The following is a 23,648-nucleotide window of genomic DNA, read 5'->3' as shown; positions in this document are numbered from 1 at the left end:
ATCTAGTGATAAAATTCATCCACAAAGAGGAGTTACACTGTGCCACCACTCTTACCTTCCTTTTTATTACAGATTTAGTCATCTGAAATGGCCAGCCATAAGACTACAGTGCTGTCTAAAGACCAAAAGGTTCACCTGAGAAGTCTGCCCGGCCCCAAATAAATAAATAAAGGTGGTGGAATTTTCAATTTCACAATCTGGTAAAAGACATTTTATTAGCCCAAATCTAATGCAGCTCTTATAAATATGCCACCCGCTTGTCATTCAGAATATCAAACCCTTTTGATCTGAGGGCCATTGTATAATGCTAGTCGGCCGATTATTCTGCTGTTAGCGTCTGTAAAAATAAATCAGTTCGCACATGGCGTTACTACGTTGAAATTGTGGCCATAAAAATACATATTATGTAGTCAGAGCCATAAAAATACTCACTGTGTTCTGCACGGTTGCTGTGTTAGGAGTATCATGAGTCAGATTCTGAAGTGCAAGTGCGTTCCTATCAATATTTAACAGTAATGTCCACAGACTTTGAGCTTTGCAAGCTTCCCACACAAGAACACTGTTTGTGCCATGGTTTTCTGGCTGGCATTATGTGGATCAAAACACACACACAGTGTATGTAAATATTTTAATTAAAGTGTGTTTTGAAACAAAACGTGTTGGGCTGTAACTGTGTAGCACATATTTATAGGTGGGTTTTATTTTTTTTTAGTTACTTTTTATGTTTGTACCTTTACCAAAAGGCTATAGCCTCCAAGTCATCATAACAATAAAGAATAGAATACCAAAAGTCCCAGTTTTCACAGAACAGTCTTGACCTTCAGGCACTTTCCCGGGTAGATGTCCCACTTTTTGAAACAGTGGGAAGCAAGACATCTCTCTGTCCAGACCCTGCTGGCATCACTGATTCCCCCTGCTGGCTGATCACACACATTGCAACAAGCAATGCCAGACTATGAGTCCTGCTTGCTCTCTTTGAGAGATCAGAGGGAGGGGGGAACAATAATTGCCCCTCTTCATCTTCTTCAAAAAAATTAAATGTAAATAGAAAAAATAAATACGTTTAAAAAATTGTGAGCCCAAGCCTATTACCATGACATCACTGGCATCCATAAGGTAAAACCGGGGGGAAAAAAGGAGAATCATGGTTTAACAAACGTATAGTAAAAATGATGGGGTATTAAAAAAAACATCAGCCCTGAAGGGGTTTAACTTTAAATCTCATAATAATGTATGTATCTTAGTTTTGCTAGTTCATAAATATAAATCACAAAGGATAGAAGATAGCGGATGTTTACCCACCTTGGTTCTTGTCAAACAAGGAGCACAGCAGTGTAACTTTTATTGAATTCAAGCAAGAAAGACTTTTTGGGATTATTACTGATAAAAAAGTTGAACAGTCTTGCTTATGTATCTATCCTTTTATCCACTGTTACTATAGTATTACCAAGTCATTTTTCATTTTTTTTTACTGCAACGTAGAGATTGGTGGATTGCTTCTACCACTGCTGGCTTATAGATGACGTCTATAAATACATTGACTAAGATGACAGTTCCTATAAAGCCTTTTCATTTTTACTCAGCTGTGCACTAAACTGTCATCTGAAGGCGTGATTCTAGGCTAGACACCACAATGTTATCAAGTTCCTCTTAATATGGCTGTAATGTTAAAAAGGACATTATGGAATAAGAAAAAGTTAAAGGAGGGCTACGAAATTAATAAGGGGATTGGGAGATACTAGTTATGAAGAGAGACTAAAAAAGTTTATATACACTTGAAAAACGGCATCTCAGAGGGGATATGATAACATATAAATATATGCAGGGCCAATATAAGGAGCTCTTCAGTGACCTGTTCATTAACAGAAATGTACAAAGAACAAGAGGTCACCCTCTGAGACTGGAAGAGCGCAGGTTTCATAGACGACAAAGGAAGGGATTCTTTACAGTGAGGACAATAAAGGTATGGAATTCACTGCCAAGGCAGGTGGTGTTATCAAATACATTAGATGCCTTCAAAAGGGGTCTGTATATTTTCTTAAAAAGGCATGACATACAGGGATATAAATAGAATAACATTAATATTTTAGAGCTTCTTGATCCAAGGAGAAATCCGATTGCCTCAAGAAGGAATTTTTTCTCCTGATGGCAGAATTTGAAGTAATTTATTTAGGGAGGGGGAGGGTGCCTTCTTTTGGATCAAGAATAGGAAGGTTAGGTAGAAGGGTTGAACTTGATGGACTTATGAACTTCAACTTATGGACTTCAACTTTATGAACATTGTAACTATGTTATTGGTTCTGCATTTATTTTACACCTGTTTCCTCGGCCAGAGCTTTGCGCTTACTGTACTCAAACTGCCAAACTAAGTAAAGGGATTTTTTTTCTCTTTGTTTATGGTCATTGTTGAGGGTCACTGGAGTCATCTATGGTCTAATCAATCATTGTAGAGTTACGTATCTGATGGAATTTCAGTTGCATTATTAGCTCTGTGTGCGATTTAGTGGTGGTCACTTTTTGAACAAATATGAGATGTTCCATTTTATGTAAATCCAATGAATCTCCAAAATAAGTTATCATCACTGCCACTGTTATAGAGAGCATGGAAGTTATCTGGGACTGCAAGGAGAGTCTGCAAAATGTAATATGCCCAAAAGCTATAACAACAAATGCCATCCTCACCAAGCACTGTCTTGTGTTAGATTTCCAGGGGACTAACAAGACCCCATCATTTACATGCACAGAAAGTATTTGTATTGCTTTCATCGGGAGCACTTCCTGCTAGCAATTGGCTGCTTCACGCAGGTACAACTGGCAAGAAAGTCAGATATTAGAGGTATCAATTCACTGCAGCTCAGAAGATGCAGCATTTTAGGAAGGGGTGTTGCTAATTATCCAGGGAAAATCTGGTTTCCTCAACCAAATGGAAGCATGGACCCATATGACTATTCCGCCTTCTTGTTCAATTCTGAAGCCTACCAGCAGCATCTCCATTATGACAAATGCAGGACTTGGTCCTAAGACGCGTGGAAGATGGGACCTTACACATTTCCTGCTCTCAAGGCCATTCAAAAAGCACGAAAGCACTGGGTACAGGATTTAGTTCTCATTTACCTGTGTGGCCATCACAGGTTTGGTATGTCTCTTCTGGAATTAATCAAAGGCCTGAAGATTCTGCTGGGCTTCACAACGGAATGCTTCCTAGGTCCATAGCATCTCCTTGCCCCTCTTATGCATTCCACATGGATTATAGCCTAAATCAGGATCCTTCAACATAGGCCAGAAACTAGATCGCTTTTTCCCTTAGAACTTGTAAATATCAGCAGTATCAGGCAATTGTGGAGGATTATATACTGCATGTACATGAGAATGAATGTCTATGTATAAGTTAGCATAGATGTGTATGTGTGGGCATATATATATATGTGAATGGTGTGAGATGGAGTGTGTGTTATCATGAATGTGTATGCGTTTGTGAATGAATGTGTATTTATAAGTGGTGTGAGAGGGAGTGTCTGTTAGAATGAGTGTGTGTGTGTGTTAGTATGAGTAAGTGCACTATATGAACAAAAGTATTGGGACACCTGACCATTACACCAATATCCAGTAGAGCATTTGTGAGTTTGGGCACTGATGTTGACGGGAAGGCCTGGCTTGCAATCTCTGTTCCAGCTCATCCCAAAGGTGTTCGATGGTTGAGGTCAGGCCTCTGTGTGGCCAGTCAAGTTCTTCCACACCATACTCATCCCACCATGGCTTTATGGACCTTGCTTTGTGCACAAAAGCATTGGGACACACCTCTTAATTTTTGAAAAAATTTTGAGGGAACAGTTTGGGGAAGGCCCTTTTCTATTTCACCGTGACTGTGCCCCAGTGCACAAAGCAAGGTCTGTAAAGACATGGTTGGATGAATCTGGTGTAGAAGAACTTGACCGACCCACAAAGAGCCCTGACCTCAACCCTATCGGAAACCCATTGGATAAGGCTCCTGCCGCACAGTTTTTATTTTGATATGAATACCAGTGGAAGTGGGATATATTTCTTTACTAAAAGTTGGGGGCAATTTTCACACCAGGGCCCTGTGGTTTCTAGTTAGACCCCTGGTCACGTGCTTCCCCTCTATGCACACAACACTGCGAGTAAATAAGGTGGCCACGTATTGCCATCCATGGCTTTATTTTCAGCAATATGCGGCTTGATGTAAGGGAAGTCTGATGTCATCAGTTGATGTCACCTTTGCATTTGGTCCATAGCCTGGATAGGAAAAGCGCTACTAAAGAGTTGTTTAAGACTAAACAAATAGTGTCCTGTGGCCATGGGGGGCCATGAAGCAAAGACACTCGTAACTTAAGGAAAGCTTTCCAACACACTACTTCACCAGCTAAGCAGACAACAGTAAGTGACACAACTACACAAAAAGACAACACCCCTCTCACTGCCTACAAATCCTAAAACAGCAGTCTAGGCCTCCCTCATGGCCAATAAAACAGCAGAACATTTAAGTGACCCCTTGAGGCCCTAGTGAAAACCCAAGCCCCCTGCCCCGGCCTATGTGACATTCGTGAAACTTTACGCACTGGGCGCGGCTAATTTAATGAATAAAATATCCACCTGCGGGATGAATGTATGCGCGCTCCGCCATCTTTGATTAGGGAAAACAAATATAGCAGCTCTACAAATATTCCTGCGCCCCGTCGTTTATTTTTCACGATGTTGGGACGATTTTCTCTATTTTGTACGCCGCATTTAGCGCCAGTCTCAAATATGTCCGCCGCAGCGCTCCCCCACCCGGGTGGTGGGAGGAGTAGACGGGAGGCACCGCCCTCTCGCAGAGCCGGGGCAGGACGGGCAAGCAGAATGCCTCATCAGCCAGAGGGTCGCTGTCAGAGGTGGTCGCGGCGGTGTCTGGCTGGGGCAGAGAAGTGAGGGCCTGAAGTTTTATCCGCACGGCAGATATTATTCCGTTCCCGTGGTTATTTATTTGCTTGCCGTTTGCACTGCTTGCTCTGGGGCGCCTCTGGTCTTCCTGCTGTTCCGGAACACAGCAAGGCGCTTGCTTGGTGAGTAATCAGCGTGCCCGGGCGCTCTCCGGTAGCGGTGACCGAGGTCGGTGGGGTTTGGGTTTGCGACGTGGCGCGTTCGGCTTTTCGTGCCTTTGCCGTCTGGGAGCGGCAGTGATGCGGAGCATCGAACCCCCCCTCCCGACTCCCTCCATTACATCTGCTAACCCAAGCATTACACAGCAAATATGAACGGAACGCCTACACATATCAGTGTATATGTATAGAATTATATACAGTCCTTTACAATATATGTGCGTTAACATGTGCAGTGGCGAGCTGGTAGTCTCAGGGGGACAATAGCCTCCTGGGCTACTGCCACAAGCCATTTCTGGATGTTACTTACAGTTCCACATCTAGTCACCAGGGTGTGTATGCCTTTAAACAGCATTTACATCCTGACTGTATCCTTTTCCAGGCTCCTTTTATGCAGTCTATTTAGAAGCTAAATATTTTGAGATGCTGTATTACTGTCCCCTCCTTCACATTCATAAACTGGAAGTATAACGCAGTATGTTTGTAAGAATCTCTATATAGATGTATTGAAATGCTTAAAGGGATGGACTTTAATACATATACTAGCTGACTGGCTCTTTTCCGTGAATATGCGTGGAGCAATTCCCTATGCGCTTGCATTAATTCCCCAATGCCTGCTCATGGGGGATAAAACATACCCCGGTTTGCCGCTGTGCACATGCGTGATACTCGCTGGCTGTAGTGAGGGTTTTAGGGGGTCTAACAAGACACTACCTCCCCTGCAGAAAGTGAGGACGATCTTTGCAGCCGCTGATTGTGCCAATGGACAGAGGAGAAGGAATACGCAATAAAGTACTTTAACGCACGGTCTTCATAGGTGGTGCTGTACGGAACATTAGACGTTCTCTTTAATGACTGCAGTACGTAATGACAGAATGGTAAATAATACCCCCTAAAAGTGCGGTTTTAGTGACTGGGTAAAGTCTTTTGTTACTGGCCTTGGGATGCCGGGCAAGAGCTGCGGGTTCTGCCATTGGGCCGGTGATCCCTGTGCAGGAAATTCACGTCCCTATCGCCTCCCGTCCCTATCGCCTCCCGTCCCAATCCCATGGAATGATAGGAGCAACACCTTGTGTGATTTTTAATGTAGAAATGAAACGTAGGACTCTGCAATACATCACCCGCTATAGCCGGATCTGATGCTTTGGGGATGGACATGAAAGTGCCGTACAGTAACATGTATAATTTATATCTGGGTGGAATCCCCGTAGGAAGCACAATAAATAATTCATTTCCATAATTACAAACTTACAGTGGAATTCCTAAATGTCTGGTACGGAACGCAGTTTGCTGCCAAGCATTTTCCTTGTGTACTTGGCACAAAGAATATGTCCCCCTAATAATAGACATTTACGGACTTTCTCGTGTAATATTTTGTTTTTGCTACATCGGCTGAAGCGATAGCGGCTGTCATCGCCTGCACTTTTTCCTTGTAACTCCCCAAATCAATTTTGTGTTACAGGTGAATATTGTTGCAGTGTTTAATTTACTTTGTTTCTCTTTCAATGAAAATGTAGGCTTACAGACATCAGATCAGTCAGCAAAACACTCGATCTATGAAAACTTCTTGGTGAGCGTTGAAGACCATGCCATTAACTACATGATGAGCTCAGAGCTCATGGCACAGTAATTGACTCCAATTAAATGATTCCATGTAATCTGATACGAACTCAGACTTAATGCACCACAGGCACAGAACATTAAAAAATAAAAAGTGAAAACAGTATTATATTGGTGTATATGACCTGATGACAATAAAGATGCGGAGTGTTGGATGAGGTACTTTAGGTTGGCAAACACAGTTGGTTCAGTTGACGTGGTGTGACATCAACTGATGCAGAATGTATGAGTCTGACTAATGCCGATAATAGAAATTCTATTTATTTTTTTAAGTAACTTTGTGAATGTCGGTAAGAGCTTGGTATCCTGGTATCAGTGTCATGGGCTGTTTGGTTGGAGGTCATGTTGGCCCAAGGGAGTATACATTGGAATAGAGGAAACGGTGTAACTATTAAAGCTCCAAAATTACCTAATTGAGCATCTGTAAGAAAAACTTATTTACTGTTCCTTACCTCTGGTCAATAAATATTTTTCCTTTGATGCCCCAAGTCTTAAATAGGCTTGATAGTGTTTTTCTTTAAAATATCTGATAACTTCCCCTAAATGGCTCCATAAAAATATATCTTCCCAAAGATGTCACTGATCTGGCCAGATAGTCCACTGTCTTCTCCTGCTATGTGCTACAGATTTTAGAAGAGGTCAACAAACAATACAACCGATCAGATGCCATGTCTAGCCCGCTTAGAAATTTCACCTGCCACTTCTGGGTTTTCACTTACCATCAACATGATATTTTTGAATCCATGTAGAAATGTATTGCCTGTTAGGCTTGGAAGGACAAGCAGCCTGACGTTCTGTATGTGTGAGCAGAGCACTGGCTTCAAATCTCAAACATGTTTTAAATTATTAATCATGTGAAACAGTATTTTGTTCTGTCAGCATCTTCGTTAAATGCTTGTGAAACAGAATAATTATGTTTTATATATGTTTTAAGGTCAAAGGTGGTGGACATGATGTCGACAGGCCCCAGTAGAGACGAAGTAGGACTGGAATCCTCGCTGGAAGCAAGCATCGGGAGCACATGCTCTTTTGGTGTCAGCCGCGCAAGGATCTTCAAAATAATTGTGATCGGTGACTCAAATGTAGGAAAGACTTGCCTGACCTACCGGTTCTGTACGAGCTGCTTCCCCGACAGGACTGAGGCTACGATAGGTGTGGATTTTAGAGAGAGAAGTGTGGAAATAGATGGAGAAAGAATCAAGGTAAGAATGTGGAATAATAAGGCATACTGCTGAAGGGTGCGTGTCTTTTATTGCAACAGTGATAAAGATGTACATTAAGAAAAGTATTTGTTAGCATGCGTCAAAGAGGGCTAAAATGTACCTTTCTGTCTTTTTTTTTTTGTTTGTTTTTTTTCTGGTTTCCAGATTCAGCTTTGGGATACTGCGGGACAGGAACGCTTTCGTAAAAGCATGGTGCAACACTACTACAGAAATGTGCATGCGGTGGTCTTTGTGTATGACATCACTAACATGGCTAGCTTCCAGAGCCTACCAGCCTGGATAGAGGAATGCAAGCAGCACCTGCTTTCAAATGATGTGCCCCGTATCTTAGTTGGCAACAAGTGTGACCTGAGGGACTCCATCCAGGTACCCACAGACTTGGCCCAGAAATTTGCTGATGCTCATAGCATGCCTATGTTTGAAACCTCTGCTAAAAATACAACGGACCACGTGGAGGCCATTTTTATGACATTAGCCCACAAGCTCAAGAGCCACAAGCCGCTTATTTTGAGCCAGCCTCCAGAAAGTACAGTGCAGCTGAATTCTGGAGCAAAGACCACTTTTCCCTGTTGGTGCTAGGTTTGTTTTACTGACTGAGCCAGTTCATGACTTCGGCTTGGATGTAAGTGTCATTCATACCATGAACCTTTTTAATAGAGGACACTGTAAGAAGATGCATAGATGTTTTTTTTCGTTTTCTGAAAGCTCCTTATTTGAGGACATCTGTATGCTCTTGGATGTGTGTTCAGCACACATTGGATAATTCGGCCGTTTGAGGTCTCCAATGCCTTATCCTGAGATTGTGGTCTTTCCTCTGAAAAGTTTTTAATAGCAAACACATCCTAATTACTGGGTTTTCTAATTGCTTTCTATCATTGTGGTACTAACTGGCCTGTGCCGTTTTGCATTTGGAGAATTGATGAAGACGGACTCCAGTCTCCTGGCAGAAAAAGGACTTTCTTGCATCTGAATGATCTGTGTGTCTTAAGTCAAATTAACAATAATTATAGTTAACTGCATGAAGATTTTTTGGGAATTATATTGTCATGGAAAAATTCCAGATCAGCCAAGATATTCTAGGATACAGGAACAAATGAAGGCAAATGCATCTAAAACTCGTGGTTCCAGTTATTTCAAAGACTTCTGCTTAGATCATACAACTTCAATGTTTTATTTAACAAAAAGTGAATTTTAGAATGTTCCATGGTTATTCAGCAATATGGCACCATCTTGGTGAAATCGGAAATCCAGCCGTGCTTGCGTTTTAAAATATGGTCCTTCTGGGCATTCTAGGCTCTCCCAAACTTTACTTATGTTTATGAAGGCTTCTGCTATTCTACATCTGGTCTCTTGCCGTGTCACCACTTTTTACCGCTAAAGGGAATTTGAAAATATAGACATTTGGTTTCTGCTCTTAAAATGATGCTGCTACTTCTCATTCTCCCATCTTTTTGCTGCATCTCGTCAGTATGTGATGTCTACGTAGACAATATGTTGGATAACACCAGTAATGAGAGTTTCCGCTAAGCCATCAAGTTCAAAACGTACTATCTGGAATGCGCTGGTTGGCTGCTATATTTAAAGCACAGTTATGGATAAAGCCAAAGCAGCGCAGCTGAAAATTGACCTCCTTATGTCCATTTTTTTATTTTCTTTCGTAGCCCAATTTGTGCTTAACGGTCTTGTGGAACTAGAGTGTTATAAAGGACACTGTATATTGTAATGTGATTTAAATGAGCGGTCCCTATAATGAGTAGTTTACATTTGACGCTTTGTTGGGAATTTAACAGAACTCTACCTATAAAAGGGATTGGAAAAAACATTTTTACTAAATAGCAAACACCTGGGCTTATAGGTGGATCCAGAGCCTAATCGCTGGTTATAGTAACTTGCATATGGTCACTTGACCCTGTACACATATGCAAGGTAGCTGCCAAGATAGGTCAGGGTTTTAAACATTACTAAATTTTTATTTCCAAGAGGACCCCCCCAAAGGATCTGCCAATGCTAGGTCTGTAATTTGTAGTAGCGTAAAGGCCCATTTAATTTTATCTTCAAGGTTTTATTGTGTATAACAGTTAGGTGCCCCTTATCTTCATCCTTAATGGATATTAAAAAAAAAAAAAGGCCTGTAACACATTTCTGGAATCTAGAAGGCGCAGACAAAACATTCTCAATTCGGTTTTCGTTATTGTCCTACTGAAATATCTAATGAGTTATTAACCGTTCATGTTTATAATAAAAACTCCCCTTTAATTTTACATAGTAGTTTATAGATATTTCAGATCCTTGCGGCATTCTCATTTAAAGGGAATATTTATCATTCTGTAACAAGGATATAACCCTACTGTTTTGTGTCTACTCGTACTTGAAATGCAGTGTTTGCACAGATAGGACATTACAAGCATAATAATAGTTGGTAACAAACACCTCGTTTATACATTCTAAAATAAAGCGCAAATAACTTTTTTTCTGGATTCTTCCCAAATCGCACATTTTCCAGCTCCTTGAAGTAACGGTATAAAAAGCTAAGATAACCAATATTAGAACTGTACATATCCATAGAACAAATCCATTTATTAGTGGCAAGATCTTTGCATACGTATTCCCACTAAGCACAGTATATAGATGGTTTTAATAAAATGTTAATATATATTTAATAATGCTACACTAAAGGGAGTTTTTTTTTTTTTTTGTTCTTTGAGTTCTGTCCTCACTCCAAAACATGCCAGTAGTTTGGAAATTGTTACACCGTCTTGGGTATATTGTCGACCTTTTTTTACCCATACATTGTTTTGTAGATGAATGTTCATGTAAGCTTTTCAATGTTTTGTTTGTCTGTGTTTTTACATTGTACTTTTACTGTTTAACAGATGCACTGCTGCACTGTGAAATCTATTAACTTACTGTTTTCAATAAATGTTCCCTCTAAAAATTATTGACTAAAACATTGTTTTTACGTTTTTTTGTTCATTATCAGGTGTCAATTTAAAGGATCATTCCAGTCTTAGTATCCTATAAAACTAATATTGGAGTCATTTAGCACGGACTCCGATGCGTTTTTCCGCAAGCTAATCAGTGCAGGCGATCCTTAGCCGTGATTAGAAAATAAGACTTCTGTCTTCCTTCTCTCCCTGCCTATCGACAGCAGGAAAGCTCTTCCGGTATATGCACGGTAGCTCTCGCTGAAATCATCGGCAACAGCCATTTCTTCAAACCACGACTTTTTTTTTTTATATAAATCAAATGCATATTTTAATTAAAAGGGATCTCTTTGGAAACACATAAACCCGTGATTTACATACCTTAATGTATTCCTATGTATGTCTTTTAAATATTCTAACGCAGCGCTTGACAAACAATTTCCTGACACCCAAGGTTTTGCAGGACATTTTTTTTTACAGTAGCCAAATTTAAATAGCAAGCAAGTGTGTGGATCCTGTGTCATTTTAGTTCGTAAAAAGTAATGAAATTGTGTAGGGATAGGCAGAATCTGTAAAGCCGGGTGGTTGTCAAGGGCGGGGTGCAATTTTGATGCAAAATGTTAGTAAAAAATTAAATTGGAGTATACTTTGATTCCATAAGCATACTGAACAGCACATCCTGGCGCTCTAGCAATTATTAGTAATGTAAAATATTACCCAAAAGTCTTTTTAGATATGTACAAAGGCCACATCATTCCTCATTGCAGATAATCAGTACTAAAGATAATTATGCAAGAATACAGTAATGTATATTTATAGCAGAAAGAGAAGAAACCAAAGTTCTGCTCATGAGTCACTTACCCATAATTTCCTGTCCCAGAGGAAAAAACAGGTTTCTTAATATGAACAAATTTTAGCACACCACACAAAATAATACCTTATATAAAAAAAGGAATAGTAAACAGACTTTTTAAAGTTATATATGCATACAGTCGTGGCCAAAAGTTTTGAGAATGATACAAGTATTGGTCTTCACAAAGTTTGCTGCTTCAGTGTTAGATATTTTTGTCAGATGTTACTATGGTATACTGAAGTATAATTACAAGCATTTTGTGTCAAAGGCTTTTATTGACAATTACATTACGTTTATGCAGAGTCAATATTTGCAGTGTTGACCCTTCTTTTTCAAGACCTTTGCAATCCGCCCTGGCATGCTGTCAATTAACATCTGGGCCACATCCTGACGGATTGCAGCCCATTCTCGCATAATCAATTTTGTGGGGTTTTCTTGTCCACCCACCTCCTGAAGATTGACCACAAGTTCTCAATGGGATTAAGGTCTGGGTGATTTACTGGCCATGGGCCGCAAATTTCAATGTTATGTTACCTGAGCCGTAGGGCAAGGTGCTCTATCATGCTGGAAAAGGCATTGTTTGTCACTAAACTGATGGTTGGGAGAAGTAGCTCTTGAAAGATGTTGATACCATTCTTTATTCATGGCTGAGTGAGCCCACTCCCTTGGCTGAGAAGCAACCCCACACATGAATAGTCTCGGGATGCTTCACTGTTGGCATGACACTGATGGTAGCGCTCACCTTGTCTTCTCCGGATAAGCTTTTTTCCCAGATGCCCCAAACAATCGGAAAGGGGATTCATCAAAGAATAACTGTCTGTCCCTGATGTTTTTATCTGGAGAGAAGTTGCTTCTTTGCTGCCCTTCTTGACACCAGGCCATCCTCCAAAAGTCTTCGGCTGACTATGTGTGCAGATGCACTCACATCTGCCTGCTGACATTCCTGAGCAAGCTCTGTACTGGTGGAGCCCTGGTCCCGCCACTGAATCAACTTTAGGAGATGGTCCTGGAGCTTGCTGGAATTTCTTGGGCACCCTGATGCATTCTTCACAACAATTGAACCTCTCTCCTTGAAGTCTTTGATGAGGTGATAAATGGTTGATTTAGGTGCAATCTTACTAGGAGCAATATCCTTGCCTGTGGTGCCCTTTTTGTGCAAAGCAATGATGACAGCACTTGTTTCCTTGAAGTTAACCATGTTCTTAAGAACAGAGAAAGAACAATGATTTCAAGCACCACCCTCCATTTAAAGCTTCCAGTCTGTTATTCTAACTTAATCAGCAGAACAGGGTGATCTCCAGCCTTGTCCACGACAACACTCTCAACACGAGAGAATCACTGACATGTCAGCTGGTCCTTTTGGGGAAGGGCTGAAATGTAGTAGGGGTATTTTTTGGAATTAAGTTCATTTTCATGGCAAAGAGGGACTTTGCAATTGATTACAATTCATCTGATCGATCGTCTTAACAGGCTCGAGTATATGCAGCTTGCCATCATCTAAACTGAAGCAGCAGACTTTGTGAAAATGAACATGTGTAATTCTCAGAGCTTTTGGCCATGACTGTACTTTTACAATGGGATAATCGATTAAATGTTTGGCAGCAAGTGAGAGTACTCACAAACCAGGTAGTGTACCCTGGTACCATAGCCCTGCATAATACAGTGATATTTGAGTGCCCAATTGCCCTGTGGTGGTGGAGACCCCACCCTCCCCCCAAAAAAACAACACCTTAATTCTATCCTCTCTACCAGGAAAATCCTTTCTCTGCCCCCTTATATTATATATTTGTACCTCATGCCCCATATGAAATTGAAATTGCGCTTTTTTTTGTGTGCCAGGTAGATGCCTAACTTTCCCAAGCACAAAGATGCTGAATCCCGTGTGGCTTTAGATGTTCAACAAATCAGATCTTTCCATTAATTTCCCCACTACCAATGCAAGACTTACTGGCCTGTAGTTGCCGGACTCCTACCTACTGCTTTTTTGCGAACGGGCAAAACATTCACCGATTTCCAATCCTCTGGGACGACTCCCCTTACCAATGATTCATTAAGGTGTAATAGCAAAACGATTTTGCTATTACACCCCCAAGCTCTTTTAATAGCTTGGCGTGCATCCCATCAGGCCACATCAATTTGGCCAACTTAAAAAGCGGAAGTAGAACCTCTTACTTGATAAACTCACATGTACGAGATGACTCAAGTCCTTTTCCCTAACCAAGGTCCCGTTCATTCATTCACATCTCAAAACACAAAGATTCATTGAGGCGGTCAGGTTTTATCATCTTCTACATGCCTTCCTTTTGTTTTTAATCAAACTAAGCCTTGTTTTACTTCCTCTCCCCATTTATGCTTCTTAAAAGTTTTTTCTTCCCTTTTTTACCGACTGGACAACTCCCTCTTCTGTGTCTGCTTTGGCGCTTTCTGCCAAATCTTATAGATCTGTCCATCTGCCTCACTGGGCTTTTTCCCTTCGCTCTTACAGACAAGCAAACATTTCCAGACATTCAAATGGCCGTCTCACTCTCCCGATAGCCGAATCAATCTGCTTTTCACGTCAAAGCATTAATCTATATAAAATAGCTGCAGACATACAATATAATTCACAAAATATTTTATTAAAAACTTTATACATTAAGTGAACAGTTGTAGTTCTCTAGAACCCCATTCTTGAATAAAACACTAAAGAATGTGTACATTAATTGGGAAAACCTGTGTAAATTACATTTTTTAGTATTAGAAGTGTTGATTTTTAAATGAATAAATGAGGTATATTTGTTCTATTGCACATAGAAAAAAACAGTTTGCAACAAGTTAAAGTTTCTTTTCCTCATAAAAAAACAGGACTTTAAAATATGTTTGAACATATAAATTTGCATTTAAAACAAATTGCTAGATTGACTTTAGATTTCTTGTCTCATATTTGAAGATTTCCATTTGCGACCAAGGTTTCAAAATAGGTTTGCAAATGTGTTCAGTAGGGAAGCAGATGATGACTTTGCTTGCGAAGCCTCAGTTTTATAGACAATCCTTGCTTGTGCTAGTCAGAAGGCCTTTCTGTCAAGGCAGAGTTTGGAGCGCTGTTAAAAATGTAAAATCAGAGTCTTTCCTCAGGTCAAATCTTCCTTTTTCGGTGGAAAAATAATTTGTCTTCTCATGAAAGCCTGATATAAGGGGGAGGTCGGGAAAAATCATCTTCAGCCTCTGCGCTGCAGTCAGTAAAAGGTACCGGCGAGTTAAAAATCCTCTCTTCTTCACCTAAGGACAAAATCCCCCAAACAAGGCTTTAACGAACACAGAGAGACACACAGAGACAAGGGAGGGGGAGGTCATAGACTGGAATAACTACCTACCCCCTACAGGAAAATGTTAACAGGGGAGGCTATACTTACCTCTGAACGTACAGACAAGTTCAACTGTCTGAGGTTGGTCCGGATGCAACCATTCCTAACACAAAAAAGTAGTATATGGTGATCGGGTACTTTAATAGTTCATTCTAAAATGAGTACATCTCACAAGTACTCACCATTCCAGTTATATTGTCATAACACATACAATGCGGTAAACTCCGGCAGCCGATGTACGCAATGCACAGGACCACAAAAAGGCTCAGGAACGATGCAATCAACATGGCTATGTTTGCACCTTTAACTAGTCGACCAAGGATAAACTTCTAAAATTAAAAAATAAATAAATAAAAAATTAAAAAAAAAAAAGTTACTTAACAGCCATGTTGGCTTTATTCAAGCAAAATATTAAAGATTGGTCCAAATAATTCTGGAAACATCTACAATTACTTACCGTGTGAATAACATGGACAGGTGTGTGAGAAAACACATCGTCATCATCTTCTCCATAGCCAAGTGTTAGGCAGGCATATACAATAATAATTATGGTGGTAAAACAAGAGAAGACAGAGGAAGCTATTAGAGTATTCACCTGAACACAAAGAGAGGACACTGAATTACTGATTAGACACGATAGCACCAACAGGTCACTTTAACTGGGTTACTAATCATCAGTACGGAAACAACCCAACACTTTTAATCTGATGGCAAATAATCATTTTAGGAAGGCTATAGAACATGTGCTGTATCTGAATGTGCTAATGTAATTTTTTTCTTCAATTCTCACCATTATCTGTTTTGCAACATCGATGTAATTTGTATTTAAAGGAATACTTTCAGGCCCCAATTAAAATAAATGCATAATGCCCAGTCTACATTTCCCATGACTGTATATCAAGGGAGCTGAAGCCAACAGAAAAAGTTAGTGTGTAATTAAGGCCAACTACAAACCCCATGAATTTCAGCTGGCAATATAGCTGGCTATTATTGTAGATGCAGTCAACAAGGGTTAGTTTGTACTGCAGACTATGCGACTTCATTTGTAGGCTGTGATTGTTAATGAGCGAAACGGAGTTAAAAAGAGTATTACCAGAACTGGGTTTTTCTTTTGAGAGGAAAAGAGAGCCAGTACACCAGGAAGAGCCATGATCTAGAAGAAAAAGAGTACAATCAGAAGTCTAACGAGGATTTTGTGGATTTCTATGTATTTTCTTCTCATTCTGACCAAGTCATCTTTATTCTCTGGAGGAACCCATGTGATAAACATCTGGAATGTAGTATTGGAAATTGACAAAAATAGAGCCTTACCACTCCAGCCCACAGCGGGGCTCTACTGTTGCCCAACACAGATTCTTTCCTGAAGGCACCATCCATGAAACCACATACTATGGAGATCCCAGCAAAGGCAATCTGAAGTATCCCTAGCACCACCATGCTTCGCTGGTTAAAGATGAAGTAGCGGTAGCGATCCATTAGGGTAGTTCCGTCTGACACTAAAAGGTTGTTTCTGTTGTTGCTGTGACAGGGCTGATACCTAAAGATAGGTGCAAGTAGTAACATCAGCATGTACCATGAATATATAACATACAATATGCAATAGCATCAGAATAAAACAAAAAAGTAGGGATGCAAGCAGCAGTACTTTGTTAATGTAGCAAGACTCAACTAGTTCATGTGTGGTAAAAGGCTCGGGAGTCCACATGAAACAAGGGAACAAGAAAACAAAAAATAAACACAAAAGCTAGTAAACTAGCTACAAACACAGTTGTTCTCCACAGTCCCCACATATGCAATTTTCTGTTTATTTTACATACATGGGTATGAACAATCATTTTAGTATATCCCATGATTTCCATCATTTGGACCAGCATGTAGTCTTGGCCGAGTCTACCAAGCCATACGAAATGGGAAATAACAGCTCTATATGAGCACTAGTAGGGAATGTCTTACTTTGGATTATCCAGTAATAGAAGATCTGAAAGTAGAAGGCCATATGCATAGCATATACACAGAGTCCCCAATATGACATTAGTAGAGGAAATGTTAAAATCTTTCTAGATTGTTTACTTCCCAGTTTGTGAGACAGCAGTCCATGAGTAACTCGTGTAAACCACAACACATCAGCAGGCTCTAGAGTTTCTGGAAACTTCATGACAATGCCTGTTGAAGCAGATTAACTGGAATGGCATCCAAGAACTTTAATATTTCTCGCTTGAGACAGTATCCAATATCAGATTTGTCCCCCCCCATTGTCTATGAATTGGCAACAGGTATTTTATGATGAGCATTTGCTACATGGAGGGGGGCATACAAATAAAACTGTTTGGCCGACAGTGTTGACAGAGAGAGATATAGATATATATATATATATATATATATATATATATATATATATATATATATATATATATATATATATATATATATATATATATATATATATATATATATATAGATATATATATATATATATATATATATCTCAAAACTACTTATATCAAGTTAACAAAACCCATATATATGTGTGGCAGTGCAAAACCCCAAACATCTGCACTTGAATTGAGAACTAAAGTATTTAACACAAGAACACAGGACATAGCTAACAAAAGAACATAAGCGGATACATACTGCCATCTGTTGATGTGGCTGGCAATACACAGCATCCAAAAAAAAAAAACAAACAAACCACATTTTATAGTTAAAAACCAGAAATACTCAGAAGCCTTGGACCATGGAAGAGAAGGTGTGTTGGGCGTCATAATATATAAAACATACTGTACACCAAGGACCCATTAACTAGCCCTAGGATTGTGTTCTAGTTCACCAAAAACAAAACACTGGTACAATCCACAAATATATGTTCCGTCAACGAACAGTTTTGTGATCCTGCCTCCATATTATAATGGCTTCCAGAAGAAGCCTGGGGCGTCCCTTCACTGTCTCTCATATGTAGACATATCATATTATATATATATATATATATATATATATAAAATTTTCTGTGATAACAGGGGTACACACAACAGGGATGCTACAGATCTAATATTTATGTTTATATATTAACAAGCCCCAAACCATTTTTGAAAATCCAAGTACTGTCAGAGTCCATAGCAGCTAAAACACAAATACCAAGACGATTTGGACACTAGCTGCACCTCAAGTGCGTTTGACTGGTTTAAGTAGTAGGCAGCAGGGCAATCTCCTTAACCATCCATGGCAGCTAATCTCTCTTTCGCATGATCTACCTCATAACATCTAGAAAGTGTGTACCAAATTCATGCGTATACTGTCAAAATTATAAAATTCCACCTTTATTAAATAAATAATTTGTACCAACAGCCACCAGCATAATGGTATGGTCCATTTCTTAAACAGATAATTAATTTCCAGATGTGGAACATAAAACGCACAGAACACATGCCATTCTGTGTGATTCTATAGCCCCATGCAACTAAAGATCCTACACTAGAAAACTAGTTTGAGCCCAAGAGATATAAGAACAGAGTGTGAGATTCAACAAAACTGCCCTGTTAACAATAAATATTTTTTTATTTTTGGAAAGCAAGACGAATAAGCCTTGTACATAAAACAGCCAGGCCTCAGCTTTCCAGAGCGCATCCTTACTCCAGAGCCATACTATAACAGTGTCGGATCCCAGCACACCTTTATACTATATACAGTATGGTATATATGTATAGTGTGACGTATTGATACACATGTTACTATTAGTTTGTGAATACCTGGGAGCTGGTAGAAGCTCACTTTGCAGCACCGGCAGGCAGTTAGCTGCACACTATGGTTGCCGCTTATTTTTATTATTGAATTGTTTTTATAGCAAAGGGGATTACACACAAAGCAGCTATATGGGACTCGCATTAACGTCCATCCCCAGAAAAACAACCTCGGCAAATCAAAGGCGCGTCGGGCGGACAAGAGGGTAAAGCTCATAATAAACTGCCCTTCTTGGTCATTTCCATTGACATAATTCAACAGGAGGGGGCCCTTTATAATAACCGATTTACGGTACCCAGTCCTGGGAGTAGGCTGTGCCATAAAGTGAAAACGTATGGCGTAATTATTAGAAAGCAAAAGCGCTAGGAGCTCTCAGAGCGCATTATATCACAGCGCAGGTCCACGCAGAACACACAGGCGGGGTATCCTCACAATGTACACGTGCTGTACAATAACATATCTGCCCCAAGCGATCAAATAGTCCGTACCCGCAATTATAAGAAACCTACAGCTAAGCAAGAACCGGTCTGCGGTTCGCTCCTTACCGGGGATCTCTGGCTTCTTCTCCAGACACGCGATCCCAGCAGACAAAGGCAGGCGGTATCACAGGATTTTCTCTCCCCGCACAGCCGGCTGCCTCACTGCTCTACCTGCCCTCCCGACCTGACTCAGATCTCCTCCCCACACACAGGTGTGTATGTATCACAAGCCCCTCCCCCCGACAGGTGTATATCCAGCATCAGAGAGCCGTAACCATCTTAAATATACACCTCCCTCAACAGGTGGGTAACCATGTTATATATACCCCCCCTAACAGGTGGGCAACCATGTTATATATATACACCTCCTCCCATAGCTGTGCATCCAGCACCCAGAGAGCCTCCTTCTAACAGATAGGTCTCCATTTCATATATACATCTTCTTCTAACAGATGGGTAACCATGTTATATATATATATATATATATATATACACACACACCTCTTTCTAACAGATGGGTCTCCATCTTATATAGTCCCTTACAGATGTATTCACCCCTTGGTATTTTCCTATTATGTTGGAATAATGGAATTAAATGGATTTGTTGGGATTTGTAGCATTTGATTTACACAACATGCCGACCACTTTGAAGATGAAAAAATATTTTTTATTGTGAAAGAAAAAAGGCAACCCCCCCCCCGAAAACCTGAGCATGTATAACTATTCACCACCCACCAAAGTCACTGGGACATTCTTCAAGCAAAACTGCTCCAGCTCCTTCAATTTGGATGGGTTCCACTGGTGTACAGCCATCTTTACGTCATACCATGGATTCTCCATTTGATTGGGGTCTGGGCTTTGACTAGGCAATTCCAAGACATTTAAGGTTTTTCTCTTAAACCACTCAAGTGTTGCTTTACCAGTATGTTTAGGATCATTGTCCTGCTGGAAGGTGGACCTCCATCGCAGTCTCAAATCTAAAACAGGTTTCCCTCAAGCAGTCTCTGTATTTAGTGCCAACCAGCACTCCTTCAAGCCTGACCAGTTCCCCAGTCTCTGCAGAAGGAAAACATCCCCATAACAAGATGCTGTCACCACCATGCTTCAATGTTTGGGGATGGCGTTCCTGGGGTGACAAGAGGTGTTGAGTTTGCATCATAGTGTTAAATTTAAGTCTCATCTGACCAGAATAGCTTCTTCCATATGTCTGGGGAGTCTCCCACATGCCTTTTGATGAACAGCAAACGTGTTTGCTTATTTTTCTTTAAGAAATTGGTTTTTTTCTGGCCACTCTTCCGTAAAGCTTAACTCTGTGGAGCATACGGCTTCAAGTGGTGCTATGGACAGATACACCAATCTCTGCTGTGGAGCTTTGTGGCTTTCTCAGAGTTATCTTTAGTCTCTGTTGCCTTTCTGATTAATGCCCTCCTTGCCTGATCCTTCGCAGGCTTGTTGTGGTGCCATATTCTTTACATTTCTTAATATTGGATTTAATGGTCCTCTGTGGGATGTTTTGGATTTTTTTTTATAACCCAGCCCTGATCTGTAGTTCTCCACAAATGTGTCCCTCACATGTATAGAGAGCTTCATAGTCTTCATGGTGCCTCTTGCTCTGATGTTGCGGACTCTGTAAATATACTCAGATCATGTGACACTTAGATTGCACACAGGTGGACTTTATTTAACTAATTACGTGACTTCTGAAGGTCATTGGTTGAATCAGATCTTATTAAGGGGCTTCATAGCAAAGGGGGTGGATACATATGCACCCACCACTTTTTCATTTATTTATTTGAAAGTTTTTTTTTCTTCATTTCACTTCACCAATTTGGACTATTTTGTGTATATCCTTTACATGAAATCCAAATAAAAATTCCAGATTGCACTGCAACAAAATAGGAAAACCAGGAGGGGTGAATACTTTTGCAAGGCACTGTAGATGCCTCATCTGACAGGTAGCCAAGCATTGAAGGGCCTCCCTGTAACAAGCAGTTGTCCATCTTATAGGAACCTTCCCAACATGTTTAAAAGTAACGCACTATTCTACGCAGTACCCCTGGCAGCAGATGTCTCTCCAACTTGCAGCTCCCTTGGCTAACTTTGAGAAACCTCCGCGGACAGGTGTTTATAGACCTTATCTGATAAATATGATTTAAATATGATTTATTTTTTCTACTTGTGCAGTAGGTCTCCGAGCACCATGATAAATGACTTATGTGGGAATTGTTGCCTGTTCATCCAGTAGAGCATTTGTGAGGTCAGGCACTGATGGACGAGTAGGCCTGACTCGCAATCTCTGTTTCAGTTCATCCCAAAGGTGTTTGATGGGGTTGATGTCAGGGCTTCAGCATACCAAGACATTTTGGACAAAGCTATGCTTCCAACTTTGTGGGAACAGTTTGGGGAAGGCATTTTCTTATCCCAGCATGACTGTGCCCCAGTGCACAAAGCAAGGTCTGTAAACACATGGTTTGGATGAGTTTGATGTGAAAGAACTTGAGTGGCCCGCAGACTCATCTTGGTTAGGGAAGAAGGGTAATATAATTACTGAATAAGTGGATTCCTTCCAATGAAAAGACTAGTGTCTTTGTTGAAAATATTCTGCAAAGAACCTAAACCTCTAACCACACGCACACTCATCCACATTGCCTTCTTTTGCCACCTTCTGTGAAGTGGTAGAGAGAATGATGGGCGCACGCACAGCACACCCAGCAGCCATGTGCTGGAATTCTTTTCTGTAGGCTGGCATTGAGAAAATGGGGGTGAGACTAGCCAACTGGCAAGCACAATGCATAGGGGAAAAGTTACTGCCTACAGTGACATCTTTTGTCGTTTTCTTGACAGGTCTATTTTAAGATGCGTAAATAACTAAGAAAAAACATTTTGCATAACGTGTAAATATATGCAGGTCGCACAGTAGAGAATGTTCAAATTATAGGTGAATAAGTTCTGGTTTGAATGGGGTAATAACTTGTCATCCTTGGCAGAAGCTATACCAGCAATATTGCACACCAATCCCCTGGTTACTATCGACAGTGGTCAATGCAATGGTATTAACTAAATCAGAATTATTTTAACGATGTAGAAACATGATAATTGGTAGGCGAAAACGGTCTACATTGATCTATAAACACCTTGCCTCCTTCTCCGTAAAGGCCAAAGTCTTGTGCTGCAGTCTCGCTTAGTGACCATTACTGCTGAATGGCTGGCTGTGTGCCTGTAGTCATAGCTGCAAATAAATACAAAGTCTTCTTTATAGGTCTGGGTACATGGCACAATCTTCCTTGGTCTTCCCTTAGATTCATCTTTGGATTGTTGTGCCAGCTGCCTTCAGTGGCCAATGGCCAAGTACACTTTTTAAAGGGAAAAGCCAACGTAAGTCAAGATAATTTTATTTCAGCATTCAACATACTGTTTTGTACAGTGATGTAGTATAGTACTAAACAAAAAACTGTTCCAATAAACATCTGAAGAGATGGACCTTATTGGGTAGTCATTGGGCATTCCCTGCACAAGCATCAAATTGAGCTGATGGTTGATGGCAATGTTAATGAAGTCTTGGCTATCTAATAAAGTACTGTATTTGCTCGATTATAAGACGATCACCCAAAATTTTTATATTAATTTATAAAAACAAAAGGCCTGAATATAAGACTATAAAAAAAATAGTTTTATTAGTAAATATTCATGTATACAATTTTTCCATATTTAATAAAAATGATTGAGAAAAATGCATTTTTGTTTTTATTTCCTTTTATTTGCCAACCTGCCCCCAGTTATGCGCATCTGCTCCATGGCTTGCTGTGCCACTGTGCCCCCCAGGTATGCCTTATACCTCGCCGATATGCCACTCTGCCCCCCGTCTGATACGCCTTATACCCCCTATCTGCCCCCCTGATATGCCCCCCCGACTTACCGATGCATCCCTAGACTTGTTCCCCGTGCTCCAGACTCCCTGGTGTCAAGTGGGGGCTGCCAGGGGTTCTATGACGGAGCACTGGCCTGACATGACCTTCCGGTGCTCCGAAGCCCAGGCGGAAGTGTCGGATAGCGGTGGAGGTTGTCTGCACAGACGTTCATCGGCTTCCATCTGGCAGCTGATGAACGTCTGTGCGATGCGCTCAGACAACCCTCGCTTCTGCCGGCACTTCCGCCGGCGCTTCTATGAAGGAGCACCGGAAGGTCACGTCAACGTCACGCCGGTGCCTTGCCATAGAAGCACTGGCAAAAATAGAGGTTGTCTGCACACATCGTGCAGACGTCCACTGGCTGCCAGAGAGGAGGATCCAGGTCCCCTGCAGCGCGGATTATAACACGACTTTGAATAGAAGATGAGGGGAATTTTTCTTTTATTTGTCTTATAACAGAGCAAAT

General features: G+C 40.7%; 2 protein-coding genes across 2 annotated transcripts; one reads left to right on the top strand and one right to left on the bottom strand.

Moving 5' to 3' along the window:
• The first annotated feature begins 4,824 nt into the window (after window positions 1-4,824).
• Window positions 4,825-8,631, top strand: RAB33B (RAB33B, member RAS oncogene family). Its single transcript, XM_053461158.1, has 3 exons — window positions 4,825-5,060; window positions 7,651-7,918; window positions 8,084-8,631. The coding sequence occupies exons 2-3, from the start codon at window positions 7,667-7,669 to the stop codon at window positions 8,516-8,518; spliced, it is 687 nt and encodes a 228-aa protein (XP_053317133.1). The 5' UTR covers window positions 4,825-5,060; window positions 7,651-7,666; the 3' UTR covers window positions 8,519-8,631.
• A 6,163-nt stretch (window positions 8,632-14,794) lies between these two features.
• Window positions 14,795-19,463, bottom strand: LOC128484687 (uncharacterized). Its single transcript, XM_053461171.1, has 7 exons — window positions 19,341-19,463; window positions 16,372-16,597; window positions 16,154-16,213; window positions 15,518-15,655; window positions 15,243-15,389; window positions 15,109-15,163; window positions 14,795-14,974 (listed from the first exon to the last, which is right to left on the bottom strand). Exons 2-7 carry the CDS (start codon window positions 16,534-16,536, stop codon window positions 14,871-14,873), a joined length of 669 nt encoding a protein of 222 aa, XP_053317146.1. The 5' UTR covers window positions 16,537-16,597; window positions 19,341-19,463; the 3' UTR covers window positions 14,795-14,870.
• Between the last annotated feature and the right edge of the window lie 4,185 nt (window positions 19,464-23,648).

This window comes from Spea bombifrons, chromosome 1 (assembly GCF_027358695.1).
Source record: "Spea bombifrons isolate aSpeBom1 chromosome 1, aSpeBom1.2.pri, whole genome shotgun sequence".
Lineage (NCBI taxonomy): Eukaryota > Metazoa > Chordata > Amphibia > Anura > Pelobatidae > Spea > Spea bombifrons.
The sequence above is the reverse complement of the archived record's forward strand: the minus strand, read 5'-3'. Positions and strand labels throughout refer to the sequence as shown.

Coding starts and splice junctions, on each gene's coding strand:
- RAB33B (XM_053461158.1), top strand. CDS start 7,667: ATGATGTCGACAGGCCCCAGTAGAGACGAAGTAGGACTGGAATCCTCG. Junction 7,919..8,083: donor TAGATGGAGAAAGAATCAAG/GTAAGAATGTGG, acceptor TCTGGTTTCCAG/ATTCAGCTTTGGGATACTGC.
- LOC128484687 (XM_053461171.1), bottom strand. CDS start 16,536: ATGGATCGCTACCGCTACTTCATCTTTAACCAGCGAAGCATGGTGGTG. Junction 16,214..16,371: donor CCCCGCTGTGGGCTGGAGTG/GTAAGGCTCTAT, acceptor TTTTTCTTCTAG/ATCATGGCTCTTCCTGGTGT. Junction 15,390..15,517: donor CTGTCCATGTTATTCACACG/GTAAGTAATTGT, acceptor TTTTAATTTTAG/AAGTTTATCCTTGGTCGACT.